Source organism: Notechis scutatus, chromosome 3, assembly GCF_049901735.1.
Source record: "Notechis scutatus isolate UNSWTSFEM ecotype Mainland chromosome 3, rNotScu1.2, whole genome shotgun sequence".
NCBI lineage: Eukaryota > Metazoa > Chordata > Lepidosauria > Squamata > Elapidae > Notechis > Notechis scutatus.
In genome coordinates, this window is record NC_142011.1 from 175,743,609 (window position 1) to 175,768,541 (window position 24,933).

At 36.0% G+C, this 24,933-nt stretch overlaps 1 protein-coding gene across 9 annotated transcripts in view; it reads left to right on the forward strand.

Annotated features, from left to right (window-relative positions):
* The window catches only part of KCNB2 (potassium voltage-gated channel subfamily B member 2), a 205,327-nt gene that overhangs the window by 18,504 nt on the left and 161,890 nt on the right, over positions 1-24,933 (forward strand). For 2 of the 9 annotated variants that reach the window (XM_087961862.1, XM_087961863.1), the window contains exons 2-3: positions 284-684; positions 13,594-14,271. In XM_087961862.1, the coding sequence (XP_087817988.1) occupies positions 13,696-14,271 (576 nt within the window). In that variant the 5' untranslated portion in view covers positions 284-684; positions 13,594-13,695. Of the gene's footprint in view, positions 1-283; positions 685-2,543; positions 3,219-11,740; positions 11,932-12,323; positions 12,567-13,593; positions 14,272-24,933 lie in introns of those variants that run through there. The other 7 variants (XM_087961868.1, XM_026689229.2, XM_087961864.1 and 4 more) reach the window with 6 other exon arrangements.

A 24,933-nucleotide genomic window follows, 5' to 3' on the forward strand; every position in this document is an offset into this window, starting at 1 on the left:
AGAGAAATAATTTTGTCACATCCCCAAAGGAGTGTTAGATGTATATACAAACTGTGTTGTTGAGTTGTATACTTTTAAGGGATGTCTTCCTTTCAATATTTATTCAGTTGAGCATCTTTTTGCTTAAAACAAAGTTGAAGACTGAGAGTACCACTTGCTATACCTTTGGCCATCTTTATGGTATTTCTTAGATTTATTTCAAGTTGAACTACCCAAAACATTCATCTAAAAAATAAATAGTGCCTTTTAAAGCTCCTTTTGACATTTTAATTTGCTCCCCCAGAATCCAGCTGCTTCTATCCCTACAAATAAAAAGAAGAAGAGAAACTCCTGTTTGCTCCCTTGCCTCTGAAGGCAGCATTAACGCACTCAAGAGGCAGGACTGTCGCTTTGCAAATAAACAGCAATCAAGCTCCTACCTCTAAGAGAAACAGACTTCAGTCAATAATCCTTCCCCATACAGTAATGCAGAAAAGCTGTCGGGGCCAGTTTAATAAGAGAAGAAGAGCAGCAAAGTAGGCTTCTGAAGAGAGAGACCAGCTGGAGACTTGCGAGACTTTGGCTTGTAAGACAGAAGGACTGACTCTGTTCAAGTTTGCCTGCTTTCCCAGAACTCTTAAGTGAGGTTCAAGAAATAAAAGGAGGAAGATCTGTCCTCAGCTTTTCTTCAAAGCACAATCTGAGGTTAGTGTCCCTATCATGGCCATAGGTTTGAGTAATGATCATAAGTGGGTGTGGTAAAAAGCATGTTCTGAACGACCCAGTGAATAGTTTGATCAAAACAGTGAGATACAGCCTAAAGCCAAACCCCCTTTTTAACAAAACACATGCAATTTATCTTTAAAAACCCATTATGCATTTTTAAGCTATTTTATTAAATGTTTTCAATGCGCCAGTCATTCCCTATTCAATGATTATAACAATCTTGCTATACATAAGGATTTAAGCATCTGTAAATGGCTTTTTCTGATAATTGTCAAAACATCTTGCCATTTGCACCAGGAACTGAATGATGCTATAAGCACGTCTACGTTTGTTTGAATATTTAGGTTTAATGGGATGTTCACGATGCCTATTTCTATTACCACTGTTTTTATAAGCTTGATTGGCATCTTGCAGTTCAGCATCTAAAAATGTGAAGTTAAAATATATATATACAAAAATATATTCACTGGGGTACTTATAGTTCAAGTTGCTTGCTTTGTTCTCTGATTTTCAGCTGATAAATTTCATGGTTAGCATGCATTCATTCCTAAAGGAAGAACATTTCATAAACTTTTTTTTAGCTAGAAGCTCCTTGGAATTCTGTACTTCATTTATGTCATTATAATACTTTAGAAATGACTGTACAGTTCACTGTTCAAAATGTAGGACAAAGATTATATTTTCTGAAAAACAGTGAAGAAAGACCTGATATTATTGCTGACCACTCTAGAAAAGATTATCTCCTTATGTATCTACAGTCCTTTTATATCTATAAGATATATTACAGCAGGTACAGAGAAACAAGTAATTAAAGAGTAACATCATAACTTATCAATATATGTATATATGGCAGCTATATTCTGTTGCTGCCTCTTTTTCTTAATATGCATTCCCCATACCTATACTTTGATTTGAAAATTAATTCAGAAGGCTTGACTTGAATCCTTCAGATCTTTGTTTTGATTATTACAGATTCAATAATTACTTCAGAAAGCACATACAAATATTGCTGGAAATTTTAACAAAAGAAATGCAACTGAATTCATACATTTTCAACTATAATGCTTAGTAGTAATCTGACAATAAATACTTATCTCTCTTGTACTATCTGACTCACCCTTATTAAAAAAAAGAAGATTCAGTGCTGTTAAAACTTGTTGCATCAGATGACATAATTATTACAAGCATATTAGTTTGCTTGTGGTATAGCAAAGACAAACAAAATTTCTTCTGGAGTTATACTATCCATATGACTTGCATACAGACCTCACCTGTAATTCAAGGCACCTCACCTATAATTCAAGGGCTGTTCTGGTTATCAATTTGTTTCCAATTCAACATGGTAATGATTATCTTTAAAGTCCTTAAGAGCTTAAGGCCAGAATATCTTAGAAGAATTGCCTTTCCCCATGCTTGCCTTCCTACAATTCAACACAGAACGTTTTTTTATAATCCTGTTGTGAAGTCCTGGCCAATAGTGTCTTTTTCATGGCCGTACCTCAAATATACCAAAGACTATTTAAGAAGGCGTTTGCTTTACTGGAAATGCCTCATTTTAACTTCTGCATCTGCCTACTTCTTACTGCCTATTCTTTACTTTTAAATTCTACTTCTCCCTTCTGATTTAGTTTTATTCTCTTATATTGTAACTTCCCAGAATGTTGTAGAACACAGAAGTTTGCTTGAGGTTTGATGGTTGAGATTTCCTTCCCAACTTTTGCAGCAGCCAACAAAAACCTCCCAAACTTGTTAATAATAGCAATACTATTTAATATGATCAAAGGGGAAAATATTGAATAGATGATTAGAGAATAGTTATATATTTAAATAATTAAGAGTTAAAGGTAGTTTTTTTGTAGCTCCATCCACTAATTTTTGGAAAGGGGCACACCACTCAAAAGCCAAGTCCTGTAAGTCTGGAAAAAGTTGTACTTCACAAATATGAAACTTTGGATTGGTATAAATAAAAAATAATCTCTTGATTTTTTTAAAAAAATGATTTAAATAAATATACATTATACTTTTAAAATATTTATTATTTCTAGTTATATGGCTCCCCATTGCACATTCATGATTCTAGATGGCTAACAACAGTAAGAACTGTATGAATATATAATCATATAAAACCATATAAAAACCTTAAAAACACAAGCAGCAATCTGAATACAAAAACCACCACCACTGATGAATTGCCTTCTAAAAAGCCAGCAAGGTAGAGACTAGTGTAATCTCCAAGGGAATGAAATTCTAAAGGGCGGGTACCACAGCAGAAAATGCTCTCTTCCTAGATCCTAATAGATGGAACCCCAGGCAAGATTCTTCTGACCTAACAAGTAACCGGAAGGAGGTGGTGTTTCAAATAATGCATCCCCGTGTATTGAAGAGTTCTATGGATTATTACATGCACCTTGAATTGAACCAGGAAGCATTCTGATGCAACTTGCAAAAGAGAATTGTAACATGCTCGGCCATTGCATTCTCCTCTTGCTGCAGCTTTCAGATGCTGTTCAAAGGTAGTCTCATGTAAAATGTTTTCTCCTTTTAGTTGTTTTTTTTACTTTACATTCATCCAATTATATTGTTATTTAGAAGGGCATAATATAAGCTTGATAACCACCCCTAGCTCTTATGTTGGATGCAGTTAATCTGTATGACAAGATGTATACATACGAAATCTGTACTGATCAGCAACCATCTATTACTTTTTTTTGCCCTCTATAATCTCTGTATCACATTTTAAAAGCTTCTGTGACTGCTTGTCTTTGGGTTATAATATAGAGTATAAACTAACAATATGGTTCTTTAGGTAACAAAAACGTAAGTTTCAGGTTCAAAAGAGAGAAACAAACACAGTATTAGGGCTGTGCATTACTTTGAAAATAGTTTACAAAAGGTATTCTGGGGTCGGCAGAAATGCTCACATAGCTCTTGTCTGCCATTCTTTTTTAAAGTAGTTCTGTCTTTCCCAGGATCATATGGCTGCCCTTTGCAGCTGCCATGTGGAGAACTCTTTTGGAATCAATTCTAAAGCATCATATAACCCTAATGTACTTTAGGGGAAAAGATAAGAAGATAAAGAACAAAAACAGCTCCGTCATGACATGCTGACTGATGTTTAGAACAGATGAAAACTGTGTGGAAAAACACAATAAAAGATCCTAGAAATTGGGCATTGCTACAAGGCTAGAATTTTGAATAGAAACATTGTATTATATGTTGCAACATTTTATTGCAGATTCCTCCACAATAGATTGAATTTTCATTTTAACATCTCTTTTTGGGAAAATTAAACAATAGCGGCATATAATATTTTTTTTGCTGATTTTTTTTTTAGAGGAAGCGAAACAGTTGGTATAAAAACTTTTTTCATTTTGCTGCTTTATAATAATTGTACTAATGATCATACACGAATATGGATCTTCAGGTTTATGGATCTTAATCATAATTCATGTTTAGGAGGCAAGATAACTTTGAGTAATTCTACTTCTGCTTTTCCTGCTAATAAAGTTGAAAGACTGTATTAAGTGATTGTATTAATGGAGGGCCATCAACATATGTATACTTATGATTAATGGGTAGATGCAAGCCAGGAAAGATCCTGCAAAGTTTACCATCTTCGTCCTGTGAAGAAGAAGCCTAACTTGAGACTTTATTCAAACTGAGCTGCCTTTTTGATGAATGCTTTTTGTAAGATTTGATTGAGCTTCATATGGATCACTGCTTCTACATTTCTGAGTAAGAAACCCATTTGTAGTAAGATTGTAAACCAATAAATTGTCACACCGCATCCTATCCCAATACAGACTTGTGCATTTTCTACAGCACTTCCATTCTCTGGTCTGTGATAAACTGACCTCTTTGCCAGCCATAATGATATACATACATACAAACATACATGCTGTAGCTTCTTCATCCTCCTTCTCTTCTTCCACTCTCCCTCCCTCCCTTTCCTCCCTCCTTTCCTCCCTCCCCCCCCTTCCTCTTCTCCTTGTTATACATTTTGTAAACTGCTCTGGAGAGAGGACTTTTTAAATGGGTGGGGAAAACATAAATCTTAGGTAGAAACAGATTGGATATAAATATTACAAGATAGGAAGATTAGACAGAAGAAGGGGCCATAGCTTACCGAGATAGGAAGCCTCTATACCAGAGCCATTTAACCAGGTGTTTTGACACCACTTGGCAGAGCTAGAAAGCAGATAAGAATTTTCTGCTTGAAGTTACTGGACTTTAAGCCTGGAGAGGTCCAAAAGACTAAACTAATATATTTATTATGACTCCTTCTGTAGTTTTAAGATCCAGGACGGAGAGGAAGAGGAGGAAAGGGAGCGGGGCAGGAGACAGAGGGTAAATTTCCTGCCTGATTCAGTGGAAATTTCATTTATTGTCATGTGTTCACCAAGTATTTAGTCTTGAGAACATTAGCCAATGGGCACAGAAACATCTGCCAAATGTTCCCAGTAATTCAAAGGCCTCTAAAAATTGCTTGCCTTTTCAGAACTGGAACAATCTTCAGAGTTCAGTCACCAGAGTTCCGGTATTACAGAGGTACCTGGGGCTGTAAGAAGACACTGCCAAGATAAATAAGTGAAAAGGAGACCAGGACTCAGAGTGTAATACAAAGATGCCTTGGAGTGTCATGGAAGACTAGCAAATACATAACTTCACTAGCCCAGAAATCCTCAACTGATTTTTATCAGGGATGGGGTGTTAGGATTGTTGGGGGGTGGAAAGAGGGGGGGGAGAAAACAGAAATAAAAGAAGGAAAAGAAGAAAGGAGGGAGGGAAGAAGGAAGGAAGGAAGGAAGGAAGGAAGGAAGGAAGGAAGGAAGGAAGGAAGGAAGGAAGGAAGGAAAGAAAGAAGAAAGAAAAAAGAAAGAAAGAAAGAAAGAAAGAAAGAAAGAAAAAGAAAGAAAGAAAGAAAGAAAGAGAAAAGATGTGGTCGTCATACCTGTTTTAGTACAGAATTTCCAGCCGCCCTGAAATTAACTACTTTGATCAAAGAAAAAACTATTTAAAACCATCTAATAAAATGGACTCCCATTGATTTCATAGGGTTTCTTCTCTCTTTTTCCATAATTACTGCATTCCGAACTACAGAGGGATGGATTTTTTAAAGTTGTGTATCTTTCATTTATATTAGTTGCTTTAGCATTTTTTTTGTTTTTTGTTTTGTTTGTTTTTTACTAAAATAAAGTAAACCAACAATGTAAAATTTAAGCAGATAATAGTTTAGTAATAATGTGTATTTTTCATAGTACCCAAAAAATCTATTCTAAGTTACTCAATTTATATTAGAGTAGCACACCAATATATTTCACTGTAAATCTGCAGAGTTCTTGAGTATAAAAGAACTGTGATTCTTTAAGTTGTTTTTTTTTTTGTCACCTCAAAATTTTAATAGTCAGTGGTCTAGAAATAATCATGATTAAATATTTAAAACATCATGTGTGTGTATACATAGGTAATCCTCAACTTAACCAGTCATTAGCAACATTTGAAATTATCTTGGGATTACTTACAATGCAGATTCAAAGTTATATCAGTTGCCCCCCCCCCCCTCCAGCCCCCTCCCCCCCCCAGTAGTCACATAAGCAAACTTTGGAATCTTGGCAAACTAGGTTGCATTTACGGCCATTTACAGCATCCCACTGTCATGTGACCACATTTTATGATCGTTTTGCCAAAACTTTCCATTAACATTTGGTACATAGCTACAGTGTGTTTGCTTCATGAGAACTGCAAAAAACCCCATAAAATTGTTTCATGACTGTCATGCCTTACGATCATAACAGGCAGGCTCCATTAAGATAATAAGTCAAGAACTATAGATATGCATGCCTATACATACTGTATAGACTATAATATACATAATAGTCATAAAGGAAATTAAAATGCCAGGCTCTTGATGATATATCAGAGCACGGGAACCAAAATATGTAGATTTCTGATCGCTCATATTTTAGAATAGGTAAGATAGAAGTAAATTGCATATAGTGAGGATAGAGTATGCCATGTGGTAATGCAGTGTTTTGCACCTTCGCTAATTTTAAATTGTGTAACTTCCACTCCCAGAATTCCTCTGCCAATATGGTAGGAATTCTGGGAGTAAAAGTCCACACACCTTAAAGTCACTGTGACAGAGAAAGGCTGATATAATTCATGGTGGTGAAGGTGGTAGGAAGGTGTTCACTTGCTTAATAAAGGAACAGATATGAATGATAAGTTGGACACAGGCAGCCAAGCAACAAAAGAATTGCTTTTGCAAAGTACGACTTATTGTTACAACTGTGTCTGAAGCTAGATTACTGTACATCAAATAAACTAAAAATTAAAAATTAAATTAAACAGGAGCCTTTATTTTCATAAAATATTTTCAAAAAATATTTTCAAAAAAATGAAAAAAATACTGCAGATATATTATATATATATATATATATATATATATATATATATATATATATATATATATATATATATATATAGATAGATATAGATATATATATATATATAGATATAGATATAGATATAGATATAGATATAGATATAGATATATAGATATATAGATATATATAGATATAGATATATATATATATATAGTTAAGTTTTGTACTTACATGTATGGTATTCAGCTTTGTTCGGGTATTTTCCCACGTCATTATAGTTGTGCTTTTAAAGTTGTAGCAACGTTTCGGCAGAATCTCATCTGCCATCATCAGGCTTCTGTATTGTGTTCGTCTGTGAGTCAGACTGTTACAGTTGTTTCAGTTTTAAATTTGGGGCTAGCCTACTGCTGTGCCAGAATGGTTTTTTCTTCATCCTGATTGGTTGGGAGTCTTTGTCTGTGTTTATTGGTCTTGGATTTTGCTGTGTTCTGCTTGATTGGTGTTTCTAATATCTTCTGTCTGTTTTGTGGCTTTTTTTGTATCTTGATTGGCTGGCAACATTGTGTTCCTGTATTGGAGGCTTTTAGTGCAGCTTGGCTCTGAGTAAATGGACGGCTATCATTTGTTAGGAAGCTAGGTTTCATCTGGGTGCCTGGTTGGGGTGTGTTTGAGCTGGAGGTATCAGGGGGGATCTGTTTGTGCCCAGGTGTTTGCCTGGCTAGTGGTGTGGAGATTTTTTTGTTTGTGAGTGCAGGCTTCCAAATAATTGACAGTCTGGTGGAATCATCTCTTCTATTCATACTTTCAGGTCTTCTTTCAATCTCTATGGCTTCTCTGATAATTCTGTGGCTGGGGTTTTCTATTGTGGCTAGGGTTTTGGTGCCATTGAAGTCGATGCTATGACCTGTTGCTTTCATGTGTTGGACTAGTGAGGAAGTGTGTTCCAGCTTTTTGACTGCATTTTTGTGTTCATCCAGGCGGGTACTTATTCTTCTATTGGTCTGTCCAATGTATGTGGCCAGGCATGATGCACAGGGGACTTCATATATGCCTTGGTTTTCCAGGTCAATTTTATCTTTGGGGTTTCTAAGGATGGCTGCTATTTTTCTGTCTGTTTTGAAGGCAGACTTGATGTGATGCCTGTGTAGTATCTTACTGATTTTGTCTGTAGTACCTCTTATGTAGGGCAGGACAGCTGTTCCATAGGTCTGTTCATCTTCTAGGTCTCCATTATGTCTCAGTGTGTTTTTGTGGATCAAGCCGGTGATTTTGCTTTTGTGGAAGCCATTGGCTGTCAGTACTTTAGTCAGGGTGCATAGTTCAGTCTTTATGTGTGTCTTGTCTGCCAGGCATTTGGTTCTAGCAATTAGTGTTTTGGCCACGGAGTTTATCTGTGCTGGGTGGTGGTGGGATTGGGCATTGAGGTAGCGGTTGGTGTGTGTTTTCTTCTGGTATACGGTGTGTCCTAATGTGCCATCTGTTTTTTTGTAGATTAGTACATCTAGGAATGGTAGTTGTTTGTTTGTTTCCATTTCCATGGTGAACTTGATTTTGGGGTGTGTGCTGTTTAGGTGTGTTAGGAAATTGTTTAGGTTTTCTTTTCCATGGGGCCAAATCACAAATGTGTCATCGATGTATCTTAACCATAGTTTGGGTTTGTGGGTGGCATTAGCCAGGGCTGTGGATTCAAATTCTTCCATGAACAGGTTTGCAATGACGGGTGACAGTGGTGATCCCATAGGGGCTCCTTCAATTTGCTTGTATCTTTGTCCTTTGTATATGAAATATGTGTTGGTTAAGCAGTGTTCTGTTAGTTCCATGAGGTGTTTAGCTGGTTGGTATTTATTTTTGATGATTTCAAGAGTTTCTTTTATCGGGACTTGAGTGAATAGTGAAACCACATCGAAACTTACAAGCAGATCTTCTTGTTCCACGTGTAGATCTTTGATCATTTCCAAGAAGTGGTATGAGTTTTGTACATGTGAAGCTGCTGTTTCAGCATGGGGCTGTAGCTGTTTTGCTAAGTGTTTAGCTAGGTTTTGTAGTGGTGCTCCTCTGGAGCTGACTATGGGTCTGAGAGGTATGCCTTCTTTGTGTATTTTTGGGAGGCCGTATAGTTTGGGGCATCTGGAAGATTTTTCTCTTGGGATGATCGTCTGTTGGATCTCTTTGCTCATGTGGCTGGTTATAATTTTCTTCTTGGTTAATTTTTCCAGATATGTGGTTGGGTCTGTGTTTATGGGTTTGTATGTGGAGTCTTGGAGTAGGTCTGTCAATTTTGTTTCGTAGTCTTTTCTATCCATTACTACTGTGGCATTCCCTTTGTCTGCTGGAAATGTGATTATGCTGCTATCCTTTTTTAGGGCTTGCAGCGCTTTTAGTTCTTCTTTGTGCAAGTTGCTTTTGGGTGGTTTGCTTGTGCATAGGATGTTAGTAACTTGGTGTCTTATTCTATCAGCTTCATCTGTATTTAGTTTAGTTAGGCTGGATTCTACTGCACATATGATGGATTCTGTGGGGATTTTTTTGGGTGCTATAGCATAATTGAATCCTTTGGTTAGGACATCTGTTTCTGTTTTGGTAAGTTCTCTGTTGGAAACGTTATATACTAATTGTTTCAGGTGTTGTTGTGAGTTGTTGGGGGCTTTCTTGTCATGTTCTAATTTCTTTAGTTTCTTCAAGAGTTTGTCATTTTTGTAAGTGGTTTCAGTTTCAGCTCTCCAAGTTGTAAGTTGTTTTATCTTGTCCCAAAGTAGAGGGTGGATTTTGCTGCTCAATTCCAGGTGTAGTGCTAGCAAATCTTTGTTTAACTGATCCAATTGGAATCTCTTTCTGTGGAGCTCATTCCTGAGTAGAGCCATTTAAGTTCTTTTCAGGATACGTTTAGTAGCTGCTGTGCTGTGATGAAATGTTAATTTGAAGCAGGTTGGCGTTGCATTGTTGTCTCTGCAGCTGCGTAGGAATTTGAGGTCACATAGTATTGCTGCTCTTTTAACTTCTAGCTTCTCATAGGTTTTGGTCTGGCTGTTTATTTCCTCCCCGCAGAGGTCTGATATTTGTTTTCTTAAGTTTTCGTGGGTACTTACATGTATGGTATTCAGCTTTGTTCGGGTATTTTCCCACAACATTATAGTTGTGCTTTTAAAGTTGAACACAGCCAACCCCCCAAACAATCAGAACACAGCCAAGCCCCCATCCAATCAAGTCACACCCCCAATAGCAGTTAAAAGGAAGAAGCAGCTGCAAGCTCACATTACTCCGAGAAGCACAAAGCCGAAGACAGAAGCCTGAAGATGATGAATGAGACTTCATCGAAACGTCACCTAGATACTTCCAATTTTACGCAGGAGAAAACCCGAATAACCAAAGATCTACATACAAATACCCGTGAAAACCTCAGAAAACAAACAAATAGATAGATAGATAGATAGATAGATAGATAGATAGATAGATAGATAGATAGACAGACAGACAGACAGACAGACAGACAGACAGACAGACAGATAGATATAGATGATATAGATATAGATATAGATATAGATATAGATATAGATATTTGTTTTCTTAAGTTTTTGTGGTATGGTATGGTATGTATGGTATTCAGCTTTGTTCGGGTATTTTCCCACGTCATTGTAGTTGTGCTTTTAAAGTTGTAGCAACTTTTCGGCATATATATATGTTTTCTTAAGTTTTCGCGGGTATTTATATGTATGATATTCAGCTCTGTTCGGGTATTTTCCCACGTCATTATAGTTGCTACAACTTTAAAAGCACAACTATAATGACATGGGAAAATACCCGAACAGAGCTGAATACCATACATACATACACATACATACACACACACACACACACACACAGTATGTAAATGCATGGAGTGTGGAAAGACCTTTGCTTGAGGCAGGAGCCTTAGAAGCCACAAAATGATCCACCCAAGGAAGAAGCCATATAAATGCATGGAGTGTGGAAAGACATTTACTCATAGCAGTGGACTTAGAAGACACAAAAAGCTCCACACAGGAGAGAAGCCATTTAAATGCATGGAATGTTTGCAGGAAATACGACTTCGGCAACAGAGTGGTCAATGTCTAGAATACTCTACCTGACTCTGTGGTTTCTTCCCCAAACCCCAAAAACTTTAACCTTAGACTTTTTACTATTGACCTCACCCGTTTCCTAAGAGGTCTGTTGGGGGCGTGCATAAGCACACCAACGTGCCTACAGTCCCTGTCCTATTGTTTCTTTTATTTTTCTTATATGTATCCATGTATTCATAACTATGTTTTTACTTATACCTGTTATCTTGTAAGCAATTGACAAACCAAATAAAATAAATAAAAGAATTGAAATCCATTTAAAAAGAAATCTCCACATTTCAACATATTTTACATTTATATATAGTATGTCTACAATGACATGTATAAATGAATATAAATATTAATTCTAAATAATTTGTGGTTTTACCTCTTAAGCTATCAGCAACATTTTCACAGGGCTCATTTCTACACTTCAAAAGACCTATGTGCCCCCTTCCACCAGCCACCTGGAACTCCTCCTCACCTGGCCTTTGGAGTAGAACTAAAATAAATTGATGCCTCACTCTCCTTTGTTCTTTTTTCTGTGTTTATTTTTTAATGGTGGCAAGAAAGAAGTGAAAAAGAACAACTCCTAGTAACTAGACACTATGGAAGAACTAAGGTTGTAGTATTGGGAATTGATGGCAAGACCCCCTGGCACTCCTGCTTTAGAAGGGAAGAAAAATCTCAAAAGATGGGAAGCAAGACAGTCAGGATTTCCCACCGTGGGATTCCAGAGGAAACATAACAGAACCATGTTTAGTGTGAGTTTTTTCTGTAGCCTCAGTTAATCAATTAATTTCTGCAATTGTCTCAGCATAAGAAGAGTGCTGGAAGTGAAGGACATCATAGGAACCCACAAGAACAGTGCCAATACCCAAAATCAATGCTGATTTCCTTTAAAGTAGCATTTTAAAGAGTGAAAACAATAAGCTTTTGGTGAAATAGCAACATAGAAATTTACTGAATACCTTTCTTTGACTCCAACCCTCATTTGAAGTTTACTCTTTCTTGATTTAATCATATTGTAGGGTAGAAAAGGGACTGCAAATAAGAAATAAACAAATCTGAAAGATTAGCAAAGCAACGCAGAATGGTAGGGTCACAGTGGTAAGCATTTCCCAAATCTTTTACATAATTATTATTCTCCTTTCAGAATTTCCAGGTGCAGAACATAGACCTTCTGGACATACATAAGTTGACTAGCATGTCTATAGCAACTTTTTGCAAATTGAAGTTCTTCAGATAGGTTAGGTGGAGCTCCTGTTACCCATGCTGCTTCCAATGATGTAAACTTTTACAAAAGACATGTGGAAAAATCCAGGTTCCATGATCTATATTCTATAATATTCATGCCTTCTGGAAAATGACAGCTCCTTCAAAGGAAAGCAAGATTAAAGTTGAGAAAACTATTGTACTGATATGACATTTATTTTACAAGATGTCAAGTGAAGATCAATGTAAAGAATTAAGTTCTATGTATAGTTAAATGTTTTAGACATTTTTTTCTTCCTTTTTGTTAGAAAATTCAAGATGTTTCACAGAAGGCAGGATGGACCTTTGTGTTCTACAACATTGCAAAGACTATAAGGAAGAATAAAACAGCTACTGATATTTGCAACTGAAGGTTCACAGCAAAAACGTAGCTGAGTTTTATCATGACTTTTTATGTCTTCATCTGTCCATTCACATTGAATGAATAGTTGTTTTATCTGAAAATAAATGTGATTAAAGTCATTTTCTTACACTCATCATTGATTGATGGAGGTCAGTCTTTACTAATTCTTAGAGAAATGGAAATGATTTCTTCTCATAATATCAAAACAAAAAAAGCTTTACATGTTAAATAAAGTATTGCTGTTCATTTCTTTATTTATGAGAATTATAGGTTTCCCCAATGTGTTGCAATGTTACAAAATACAGTAAGAAAAACACAGTAGAAACACAGACGATATCAAAAAAAGAAAGTCTAAGGGGAAAAAAAATTATAATCACACATCCAAACCAGAACTTCACATCATCCACTCTGATCCAGGGTCTAGGGATAACCAAGTGGTAAGGGCTTCCTTAAATAGGAACAATTTTGTTTAATATAGATGAAAAATTATCTATAAAAAGATAATTTCTCCTAAATCTCCTTCAGCAAATTATTGTTAAGTATGCAGTATGTTTGCATTTCTACCTAATCATTCTTCCATAATAGCATTCCATAATAGCATTTTGGGGAACTAATTTTTCAATTTTTTTTCAGCATTGCAAAAGTTGCTTTCTCTTTTTCTTAACAATACATGTAGTCAATATAATATTACATGATCCTATAAGAGTATTATAAGAAATGAATGCTCCTGGTTAAAATCTTTATTTATTATAGCATTGAGAGTTGCTATTTTGCTGTACTAAAATGTGCCTTTTTCTCACCTTTTCAGCTTCAGAGATGGAAGAACTTATCTAAGAAGAACCTAATTTACCGTATCAGTCCATTTTAATTCTCTTAAAAACTCTGGCTTTGTTGCCACTTCCTTATCAGGATGGCCGAAAAGGCTCCAGGTATGAACAAAAATACATCCAGGTCTACACAGTCTCTTCCACCAGAACCAGTGGACATAATCAGAAGCAAAGCATGTTCTAGGAGAGTGAGAATCAATGTAGGTGGACTCAATCATGAAGTTCTATGGAGGACGTTAGATAGACTTCCACGGACACGTTTAGGGAAGCTCAGAGACTGCAATACTAATGACTCTTTACTAGAAGTATGTGATGACTATAATCTTAATGAGAATGAATATTTCTTTGATAGACACCCAGGTGCTTTCACCTCTATCCTGAATTTCTACAGGACAGGAAAGTTACATATGATGGAGGAAATGTGTGCTCTCTCTTTTGGCCAAGAATTAGATTACTGGGGGATTGATGAAATATATTTAGAGTCCTGTTGCCAGGCAAGGTATCATCAGAAGAAAGAGCAAATGAATGAAGAATTAAGGAGAGAAGCAGAAACAATGAGAGAAAGAGATGGTGAAGAATTTGATAATGCTTGCTGCCCAGAGAAAAGGAAAAAACTCTGGGACTTGTTGGAAAAGCCCAATTCATCAGTGGCTGCAAAGGTAGGAACAAATACTTTAGAATTTGTTTATGGTGCCTATTTATATCAATTGAAAGCTATCCATATAATTCATTTAATATATTATAATAAGTATTACATCCCCTGAAAAGTGTTTCTTAATTGGGAAAAATATATTTTATTTCAAGACATTATAGAGGTAGTCTGTACTGTCAATCAGACTTTTGAAGTTTGTCACATCAGACTTTTTTCTATATATTTTTAGTATATATGACACTATTTAGAATTTATGGTATGCTTCCTTCAATATAATAGGAGCAGTTATAATCAGCAAGGTAATAAGTCAGAATGTTCATGACGTCAAAGACATCTTGATGTATTATGAAGTCAGAAATATTTACTTTTATGATGTACAATTTAATTCCTAAGTACATTCTTTTGAACTCAACAAAACTTTCAAGATAATTTGATTAGCATAATTTGGCTTTCATGAATCTTTATACAGACGAAGCATAGAACAACAGCATAGTATTATGATAATCCAGAATTGCTAAGCATCCCATTTATTATTAGTATTGAAGATTAATATTGATAAAGGTTGTCAGATTGCCTTTACTTGCAAGAACAATGAAACTCACCAGAAATGGAAATGAAAGCAATAGCTTCCTTTTGAATCAAAAAATTCATTTCCCTAGTAAACCAAAGAAATAGAAATTAATTTCATCATTCCCGTACAGAGTCTGGTTTGCTTGGAAAGATCAAGATTCCAGTTTGGAAAAGTTATGAAAAAAATTGGCTTTCTCATTGGTTTCTGCTTAGATTTATTTTTTCTATGAATTGGAAAAGTTAAGTGGGGTTTGATTGGGTTTTTCATACAAATATGTCCTCATCAGTGATGAGCAACATTTTCAGCATTCTGTATTATTGTTATTTCAAATATTATTAAGTATTAAATATATAACATTATATTTCATTGTATCTTATTAATACAAAATGCCTCCCCACTTAGATCAGTTGTTTACGATACACTAGCTGTGTTTGTTATAGTTTTGTGATTTTGGTTCATGTTTCCTTTGATTGAACCCTATAGAGGTGGAATTGGTTATGATGGGCTGTTGAGTCTGAGAAATCTTTTTAAAAATAAATATGAATTCTGCACATTTTTCTACATCTTTTTCTACCATATGCTTAGGCTGATGATAAAGGATCTGTTCCCAAACTGGCAAGCTAGTAGATCCTTTGCTTTTGTGTCTGAGAAAGACAAAAATACTTTGTTGTTGTTTGGTGTGAAAATGAATAGTATTGAAATCTTTTTAAACAGGAAAGTTTTGGACATTTTATCCTATGTGAAATGCAACAAAATTTGGTTTTTTTCTGTAAATAGAAAGAAACATATGTCCATTGTGACTTGTGTGCATTATAAATACAGGGTCATGTCACAGGTTGTCATGAGAAAACGTAAAGAAGACTTCTTTAGCTGCTAAACAAATAAAAAAGAACCAAATTACAGCATCCAACCCTCTGGATAGCAGGCTTCTTTTTGTGTCTTTTAATTGTATGTACCCCACCCATCCACGCACAAATTTAAGGTATACTGGCTTAATTTCCAAGGAGAATTTTTGCAAGAGCCACCTAAAAATCTTCCACATTGATCTGAGAACTCTGACAAGCATGTAGGAGTTTACCAGTGGATGGGGAATCAAGTAATTCCAGGGGTATCTACAAGATGTGACAAAAAAAGTCAGTCGTTCAGTTGTACAATAGAAGCTCTATCTGTTTCTTATGTGTGATGCATGTACAACACACACACAAACAAACATGTAACATTTCTATCACATCATTGTAGACACTGTCTTGATTATTTTGACACAACTTGCAGGAATGACAAATGTAATCCTCTTCTAGTTCAAAGGTCCTTCTGGTAATAGAATGGTATATCTTTTGTCATTCGTAGATTAAAAATTGATTCGCTGAATTTTATTGTGAGGAAAATTTGGAGATGTATGGCTAGCTTAACAGGCTACCCTAGATTCTTAGGCCCATTCAGAACTAGGTTACAATCCTAAAAGGAATAACGAAGGCAGTGTGTGTGTGTGTGTCTGTGTGTGTTTGTATGTTTATAGTGGTTAAGACACCAGGGTAGAAACCAGGGGATTGTTCCTTCTTAGACACAAAGCCAAATGGATGATATTGGGCCAGTTACTCTCTCTCAGCCCTAAGAGGGAAGGAATGGCAAAGCACTTCTGAAAATCTTAGCAAGAAAACTCCAGGGACTTGTCCAGGCAGTCACCAGGAGATGAAAGTTGACTTGAAGGTACACACAGACAAGGCCACAGATTCCTTACTGGTTCTTCCTTCTCCTGCTACTTAGGATCAATTCATTTTGCTGTGAATATTTTTTCTAAAAGCCTGTTAAATAGTTCACATGTGTGTTTAGGATGCATCTCATAGAGGTCTGGCAGTGAATTGAGGTTACGTGTGTATTGAGGGATATCTTTTTGCACCACAGAGGTAAGGCATGTATGTCAAAACTGAGGGACTTGTCTTTCTGGTACAGTAATTCCATGCATCAAATTAGCAGTTTACTATCTGAAAGCAACAGGTGCCAGCTTTTATCTTTGTTGTATATGATCCTGCCAACATTTGTTCTGACTGTTCAAACAGAACTGGAAGTGCTGCCACTGCTTAACAGAATCCCTCCTATAATTTGTTATTAATTAATCGTGCACCTGATCCCAGAGACTAGTCTGTGGAAGATAGGCCATGTCATTGAGCTGATGCATGAAATCTATGAAGCAAGGCAAGATCAACATTCTCTGCAACATAGGCAGCTCAGTGATCCAAAATCTGTTGATGTTAGGTTTTTCAACATACTGCTGGTCTGCTTTCATTGCATAAGGAAAGGAGGGCCTTTGAATGAAACCAGTCTTGTCTGGGAAATGAAATTGTGTGATTTTTACATCATCTAATACTACTTTTCTTACTCTAGCTTGGAAAAATGCAAGGACAAAGGATAATTTTGCTTTGTCAGTTAAGGGGGTCCTGTATATCCACATCTCGAGCCTGTGTCAGTTTTATTGGTTTTGGCTTCCTTTAAAAAAAAGTCCTTGGAAAGAAGCTACAAAGAGAGTGTTGAGGGAAATACTGCTTCTTCAGAAAGCTGACTTTTCCAGGGTTTCCTATGTAAAAGGAATGATTAATGTACCAATTTAATGTTTCAGTTCGAACAAATGGTTTGAAAGAAATAGCAAGATGCTGACTAATAGATACAATTATAAAGCATCAGGAACCTTAATGCCTATTAGCCAGTCTGTAGCTAAAGTGAAAAACATAGTGCAATCTTTAAGACCTGGCATGAATATACTCATCTGCATTTCAGAGTATGGAGGGAAGTGATTTATTATTGATTTATTATTCTTTAGCTGTAATTAATGATTTATTATTCTAAACTTGTGTGTTCATTGTTCAAATATGTCCCCAGACTTAACAAATAAAAAGACACAGAACTGTAGCTGCTGATTTTAAATTTTACAATCACAGCAATGACCCTAGCTTTCCATTTCTGAAATATAAAATAAACTTTCCAATCAAATAATTTTCCAACCCATGCCCTCTTCTTGTGTTGGAAAATGTGAATGAAATATTTAGAAATTGTTTGGAAACTTCTTCCCTTTGAAAGTGCCATTGGGTTATTTATTGTTTTGAAGCATGGAGGACATATTTAGAAATAATTATTATAATTCTGAATATGAGTATGAGCTGTAGTATTCCACAATGATTTGTACTACATCTGCTGAATTGGGATCATGTTTGGAAAGATTTATAAAATATTCCAATTATAACACTGCCTTACTATTTTCATTGTATTTATTATTAGATTTATATCCTGGCTTTATTTTGTACAGCTCAAGGTGATGTTCATACTGCTCCCACTGCCTATTTTTTCCATAATAGAAAGCCTATGAGGGAAATGCACTGAGTAGGAGAGACTGGCCAAAGTCACCCAGTCAGTTTTCATGCCTAAAGCAGGATTAGAATTATGATCTCCTAGATTCTAATCCAGTGCCATAACCACTACACCAAACTGGTTCTTGGCTATAGTTTGCATGGGCTAAAAAGCTGTAGATCAAGTTGGAAGAGCTCTCCTAGCTGACGTTATAAGATTGAGTTTGCTTTCAACATGATGGAATCTAATGCTGAGGTTTAAGCTTTTAGTGATGCCATTGGCATCCTGATAAAATATCGAATGAAGGAAATTGAAGTATGCTGGGACTTGATGACATATAATCAATCCATCAAAAGAAATTGTAAAACCTGATGCTAGATGATAATTCTCAGTATGTCTCACCATTGGCCATGTGCTGCTACGAGATCAGGGGCATCTGGAAGGCCGCAACTTCATTATTTCTAGATTATCAAATGATCCTGAAATAGTACAGTGAAACATCATTTTATCAGACCTTGATACAAAAACCTCACATGTACTGTCCAAACATTCACTGTGATTTGTGGTATTTGCATTGTCATTTCTCAAATGAAGCAAAATGTCATTTGTATCATTTTCCATTATTTATAAATGGGATGCCCTATTCTCCAATTTAACAGCTTTCTTAATATGAATACATGAGAATCAGAATTTACTTTATATTAACACTGCACACGTCTCACAACATATTTTTGGATTGTTTGCTATTAGTTTTAACATTTAAATCCATATTGTACATAGATCAGAGTTTCCCAGCCTCTGGGGAAGAGGGGAGACAGGGATGCTTTCGCACGAGTGGCAGGCAAGTGTGGCACTCACAGCTCCATTTGCACGAGTGGTGGGCACTCATGCAAATTTAGCAGGGGTGCACTTGCCCACTGCTCACACAAGTGGAGATACATGTGCTTATGTGCGCTCACCCACCACTTCAGTCCAGTTCCAAATTGCTCAAAGCCCGGTAGTTGGCCGCGGCCCAGGGAATGAGGAGCCCTGACCTAGATTATGCTTCAATCCCTGTTAAAATAATTCAGAGTCTTTCCTTGTTTCACAGATGAATGAGAAAGCATTAGTTGTTCTCTGAACATAGACTCTAGATTGTTTCTTTAAAGTTCCTTTCAACTGTAAGAAAGAAAGAAAGAAAGAAAGAAAGAAAGAAAGAAAGAAAGAAAGAAAGAAAGAAAGAAAGAAAGAAAGAAAGAAAGAAAGGTAGAGGTTTCCCCTGTCCAGTCATGTCCAACTCTAGGGGAAGTACTCATCTCCATTTCCTAGCAGAGGGAGCCAGCGTTGTCCGAGCATGCTTCCATGGTCATGTGACTAGCATGACTGTAAGCCCAGGGCCACAGAAGACTTCCCATTTATTTATCTACTCACAGTTGCATGCTTTTGAACTGCTAGGTTGGCAGGAGCTGGGGCAAGAATGGGAGTTCACCCCATCATGTGGTACTTGGGTCTCAAACTGCCAACCTTCCAGTCAATAAACCCAATATCTTAATTTATAATTTTACAAACTTTAAATTCTGTTAAGTAACTTGAGATATATTAGAGAATAGCAATTGTTTTAGCCTTGGTTGATGAGTTCAGTTAGGTCAATGTTTTTGTGACAAACCAAATGAGACGAATAACAAGGTTTTATTTGAAAGTCTGCTGGCAATAAAGCAAGCCTCATAATAAAGCAGATGGAGCACTATAAACAGTGTTATAATCTTTCTTTCCTCCCTAGTTACATATTATTTCACAAAATAGATATGTATTATGAAAAATGGTTCTGTCAGTATTGTACAAAAAAATTGTGGCTGTGCCCCAAAAAGGAAATACCACTGTCGAAGCAAGTTGATCTCTAATGAGACCATGCACTCTACTTCTGACATTATCTGGTAGAGATCTTTGGGGTTTTTTTTTTTCAATAGGGGGTGGATAATGTATGCATTCCTAGATGAACTTTCTTCTTTATTGTGACTTCTAAATATAAATTCTAGCTTAATCCAAGATCAAGTAAAGCCTTGCTAATGGATTTGTCAGATATCCAGGTGATCCCTGCTAAGACAAAGCGCAGAACAGCAATGTACAGATGATGCATATGGAAATGAATAGTAGAAGTGCCTGGTAGTAATCAGACCCTTAAATATATACTGAAATTTTTATTTTGTATCTGTGTATGCATGTTTGTATTTCCCTCCCAAATGTTTACATACAGAAAGAATTTGGAAATAGGGAAAGTTCATTATCAGAATAACAGAGAACAGGAAAGATATATTTAAAAATGGGGAAGGGGAAAGATATGTCCTGAGGAATCTTTCCTTTTGGCCTTTTTCTTGAGAGTAAATATCTTCACTGGATTCTTGATAAAAACATTCACAAGTTCATGGTCTCTCGGGTTTGATATTTGGTTCAGCTGTAAACCTCAGCTCTCCAGACATTTTACATGGTCAGGATTAGCTTACCTAGCAGAAAGCTCTGAGATTTGATCCAGCTCAATTAATTCCTTTATTGCAAATTAAGCCACATACACACCGAGGATTTGTCCATGCAATACCCCAAAATCAAACTCATTGTATAGGTTTATTTCCCAGAGTTTAAGTTCTGCCTTTCCCCTCTTACCTTTCCAAATCAACAAAAGTATGCTTTGTGGCCTTGAAAGATATTCATCCTTCCCTTGTCTTGGAATCCCAGGTTTGTGCCTTGCCAACTTCATTCCTTACATCCTAATATGAGTATTGTAGTACTCTATTCATTAAATATCCCCACAATCAAAATCATTTCTATCTTACCTTCTATAGAGAAGATCTCTTGGCAGCTTCCCCGAATTATTACATTTATTCTTAATAATTAAAGTGCAACATGAATGTATTCCTCATTATTGGAAATTACACAAAAGTTTCATATGAGGTCCACAGATTATATATTAAGAAAGCAACAGAATACCAGTTGATAATTGATTTTGTTTTAAAAGCTGTTGTATCTATGGTCTGGTAAGTCAATTATTAAAATATTATTTACCATCTGTGGTTTCTAAGCAAGGTGTTGTATAACTAATGATTCAGCATTATTTTTAGCTGGCACAACTATGAAAAAATAAAACCAGTATCTGAGCCATCTTATCTTAGCAACATTTTAATGCCTTAGTGAATTATGTATAAGGGTTCTTTTTAAGTCATAGCTTGGATTATTTGCTAATATAACAGGGCAATAGAATTGTATTACTGCATATTTTGGGGTGGAGGGAGACATAATAATTGCTAAAAGTAGCCTTAAGTGTAGACAGTTCTTCATAACTCAGTTACTGTAATACCCGGAACTCTGAGCCATAACACTCTATTTGTGACCTCCAACAACCAAAGCAATGACTCTGGTGTTCATCAAATTTGTCAGAGGAAGATATATTCTACCATAAGCTAGGAGGATTAAAGGGGCTGCATTGGTTTTGCAGCTTTGGATAATGACTTATTTTTTAAATTCTGTGGTAAATTTCATTACCTAGATTTCCCAAGCCTAAAATCCAGGATATCTGTTTTATATCATGAGCTAAATGTTAACAACAGTTCCTGATTGAAAACTGAGAGACCTAATGGCTCCATCACAAAACTTTCTAGACAGTGTTTATTACTTTTTGCTGCTTTAATGAATGATCCTAAATCTAAGATATGTCAAGTAGTTTAGCATATTATAAATGGATCTTTAAGTCATGTGACATTTACAGTAATTAGACAAGCATATTTGATGCTTCTTTTCACAGAATGGCATTGTTGTCTTACACATTAATTTAAGTAATTAGTTACTCATTGTTTGGAACAGTGAGGTAAGGTTATAATGCAATTACTAGAGTTTTTAGAAATAATGTTCCAGGAACTTCCGAGGAACATAGCGAATTCACAATATGTTCCTGGGTGCTGTCTTTTACGTGGTGATTGCTGACTTGCCTGCATGATGTAATAGCACACTTGAGCAGACAAATCCCCAAAGACAACATGGTTGAAGAAGTTTGTGTGTATGTGTTGTTTATACCAGCAAATGAATGCATTGTGAAAACTGCATGCTATTCCACAGGAATATCTTGACATGGGGTGGCAACCTTACAATTCTGCAACCCTCACTGCTATGATATATTAAAGTCTGATTGCATCAAAATGTCACAGTTATGGGAAGAAAAAGAGAATGTCTTATCAGAAAGGTCTGATCCAATTCTTAAACAGAGAGCATCTCTCTCATGAACTCAGATGGATCAAACAGAAGTCATATGGGGTAATGCTGTTGTTTACTGAATCCATTGAATTAATCAAGCCAAATCATACATTCAGATATGTCTCCAAACGTAAATTACTAGATTAGTGAATATATTGTATTCCCTATATAATTTAATATCTAACATATATCAGTTTTGCTCAACAATAATAAGAAATAACTGTTCAGTTAGATGACAGTTGTTTTAAGGACTGCCTTTCAAAATATAGAATGGTAAATTTCTTTGAAAGGTGGTTTTATTAGTTTCTTTAATGTGGGAACTGATATCTCCAAGTGGAAAATGACAAGATAGAATATACCCTTTTTAGTTTGTTTATTCCTACAACATGCTGCTTTTTGCAACTTACACTATTAATATAAGAAAATTAGAAATAAAAAAATGATTAGAGAAGGGGAATCTTCTCTGAAAAGCTGTAGAGTTCTTGAAGATGGCATTCCCTATTTATGGGGTGCTTTCTTCCCATATTGGACAGCAGATTTTACTCAGAGCGGGTGAATATTGAGACATTCAGATCTTGAATAATATGATGTTTTGATGGTGCAAACCAATGCTTTGAAATCTACCTGAAAACTGTCAACTGGTATCACACTTGTAGTAGTGATTTTATGTAGCAAAGCTCAATGCATCTATAAATATCCAGTCAATTGTATATGGAGATCCTCAGTCATCCAGGTCATGGTTGTTCCAAAGGTGGTTTTTCAAGAGGCAACTGGACTTTCCGTTTTTTCTTTGAAGACATTTCGCTTCTCATCCAAGAAACTTCTTTAGCTCTGACTGGAGAATTGAAGAAACTTCTTGGATCAGAAGTGAAACTTTTTCAAAGAAAAAACAGAAAGTCCAGTTGCCTCTTGAAAAACCACCTTTGGGACAGCCCATTGTATGTTGCATCAGCCAAAGTTTCCTTGTTATTTTCAAGGGCAATCCCACCTGAAGCACCTTACAGTAATTCAGCTGGAAAATGACGACGCATCCTGATCCAAGGCTGCAATTGGCCCATATGTAATTGTACTAGCCCTCCTGACAGCCTCTAATTTATATATTTTATTTCCACTGGTATCACTCCTAAAAGTTGCCATGTGAACATAGGACTCAGAATAATACTTTCTTTCCAAGATAGGGTGCTTCCTGCTTCCAAAGAAATCTCAATCCCTAAATAAGCACTTTCATATGTGGTGATGACTGCTCATTTCCAGATATTGTTGTAATCAAAGAGCAGACAACAAGATGATGAACCTTTTGTATGATATTGGCTATTTAATCTTGTTTTTCTAAACAGCAAGCAATAGGAAACCAAATTGTAGCACGTAAGGTTGACCTGCTTAAGATTAAGAATCACATAACTCATAGGAAATATGTTTCTATTTTCTACCTTATTGAAAGCTGGTCAACTTTATTTGCCATAAAATGGTGATGCTGAGTATAATAAATGTTATAATCAGGGAAACTATATTTTTTCAGTAGCATTTGTTGAAAATAACACTTCACTAAACAAATGTACTCTTCCCAGAAAACCTCACAGGGTGATTCTGAACCAGTTCACTCTCTGTCAACCAAACCTGTCTCACAGGTGATTGTTGTGGAGAAAGTAAGAGCAATAATGCCTCCTTGAGAGGGAGGGATGGAGGGAGGGAGGGAGGGAGAGAGGAAGTCATCTTTTGGCTTCACTTGCACAAGTTCGGTTCATCCAAATGTTTATGTTCTTCCCTGTGTGATGAAAATCAACTATTGCAGTAACCTAACAACTGCAAAGATCTTCCCCACTTCCAGTGATTGTGTCCCCCAGATTTCAGATTTCACTTAGCTTACATTGAGTGCCAATTGACGCAACCACAAAGGTTTGGTAGTGCTTAAAATAGCAGGGGGTAGGACATGCTAGATTTATCCCAAGGTCAGCCAAGTAACAATAATACAGTTCCGGATGTCAGCAGTCAAATCTAGGATGGACTTTTGGAAAAGAGCTGGCATTCTTTGCATTGCTCCTTTTAATTTATCTTTGGCTGATGTAAAACTATGCAAGCCAGAATTTTCCATGGTGTGACATATATGGAAATCAAGATCTGAAAAATTATTTACGTTGAAATACATTTTTTAGAAGTTTACATTTCTTTTTTTAAAAGGTACATTCAGTCCTCTAGTCTTCCCTCTAGCCTTTTTTTCTTCCTGATTTCAGATTTCAGTTTGTTCTATTATGGAAGAACCTGTTCCATGTTTTTCTTGATACTTTTGTTCCAGAGTATTATAATTGTATCGTTAGGTTTGTCAATCAATCAGCTTTACTGATACGTAGGTTCTACTGAAGAAAATTATTGTAATTCATTGAATATGATGGCTTAGGGTTAAAATGAAGAGAGTAATCTACAAATGATTTCTCAATTAGATTCGTTCCAATTTATCCTTTCCTAGTGTGATACCTTCCCATATATTAAATTTAGGGGAGTTGAACTTTTTCCCTTTTGGAAAGTACTTATTCCAAAGTACAG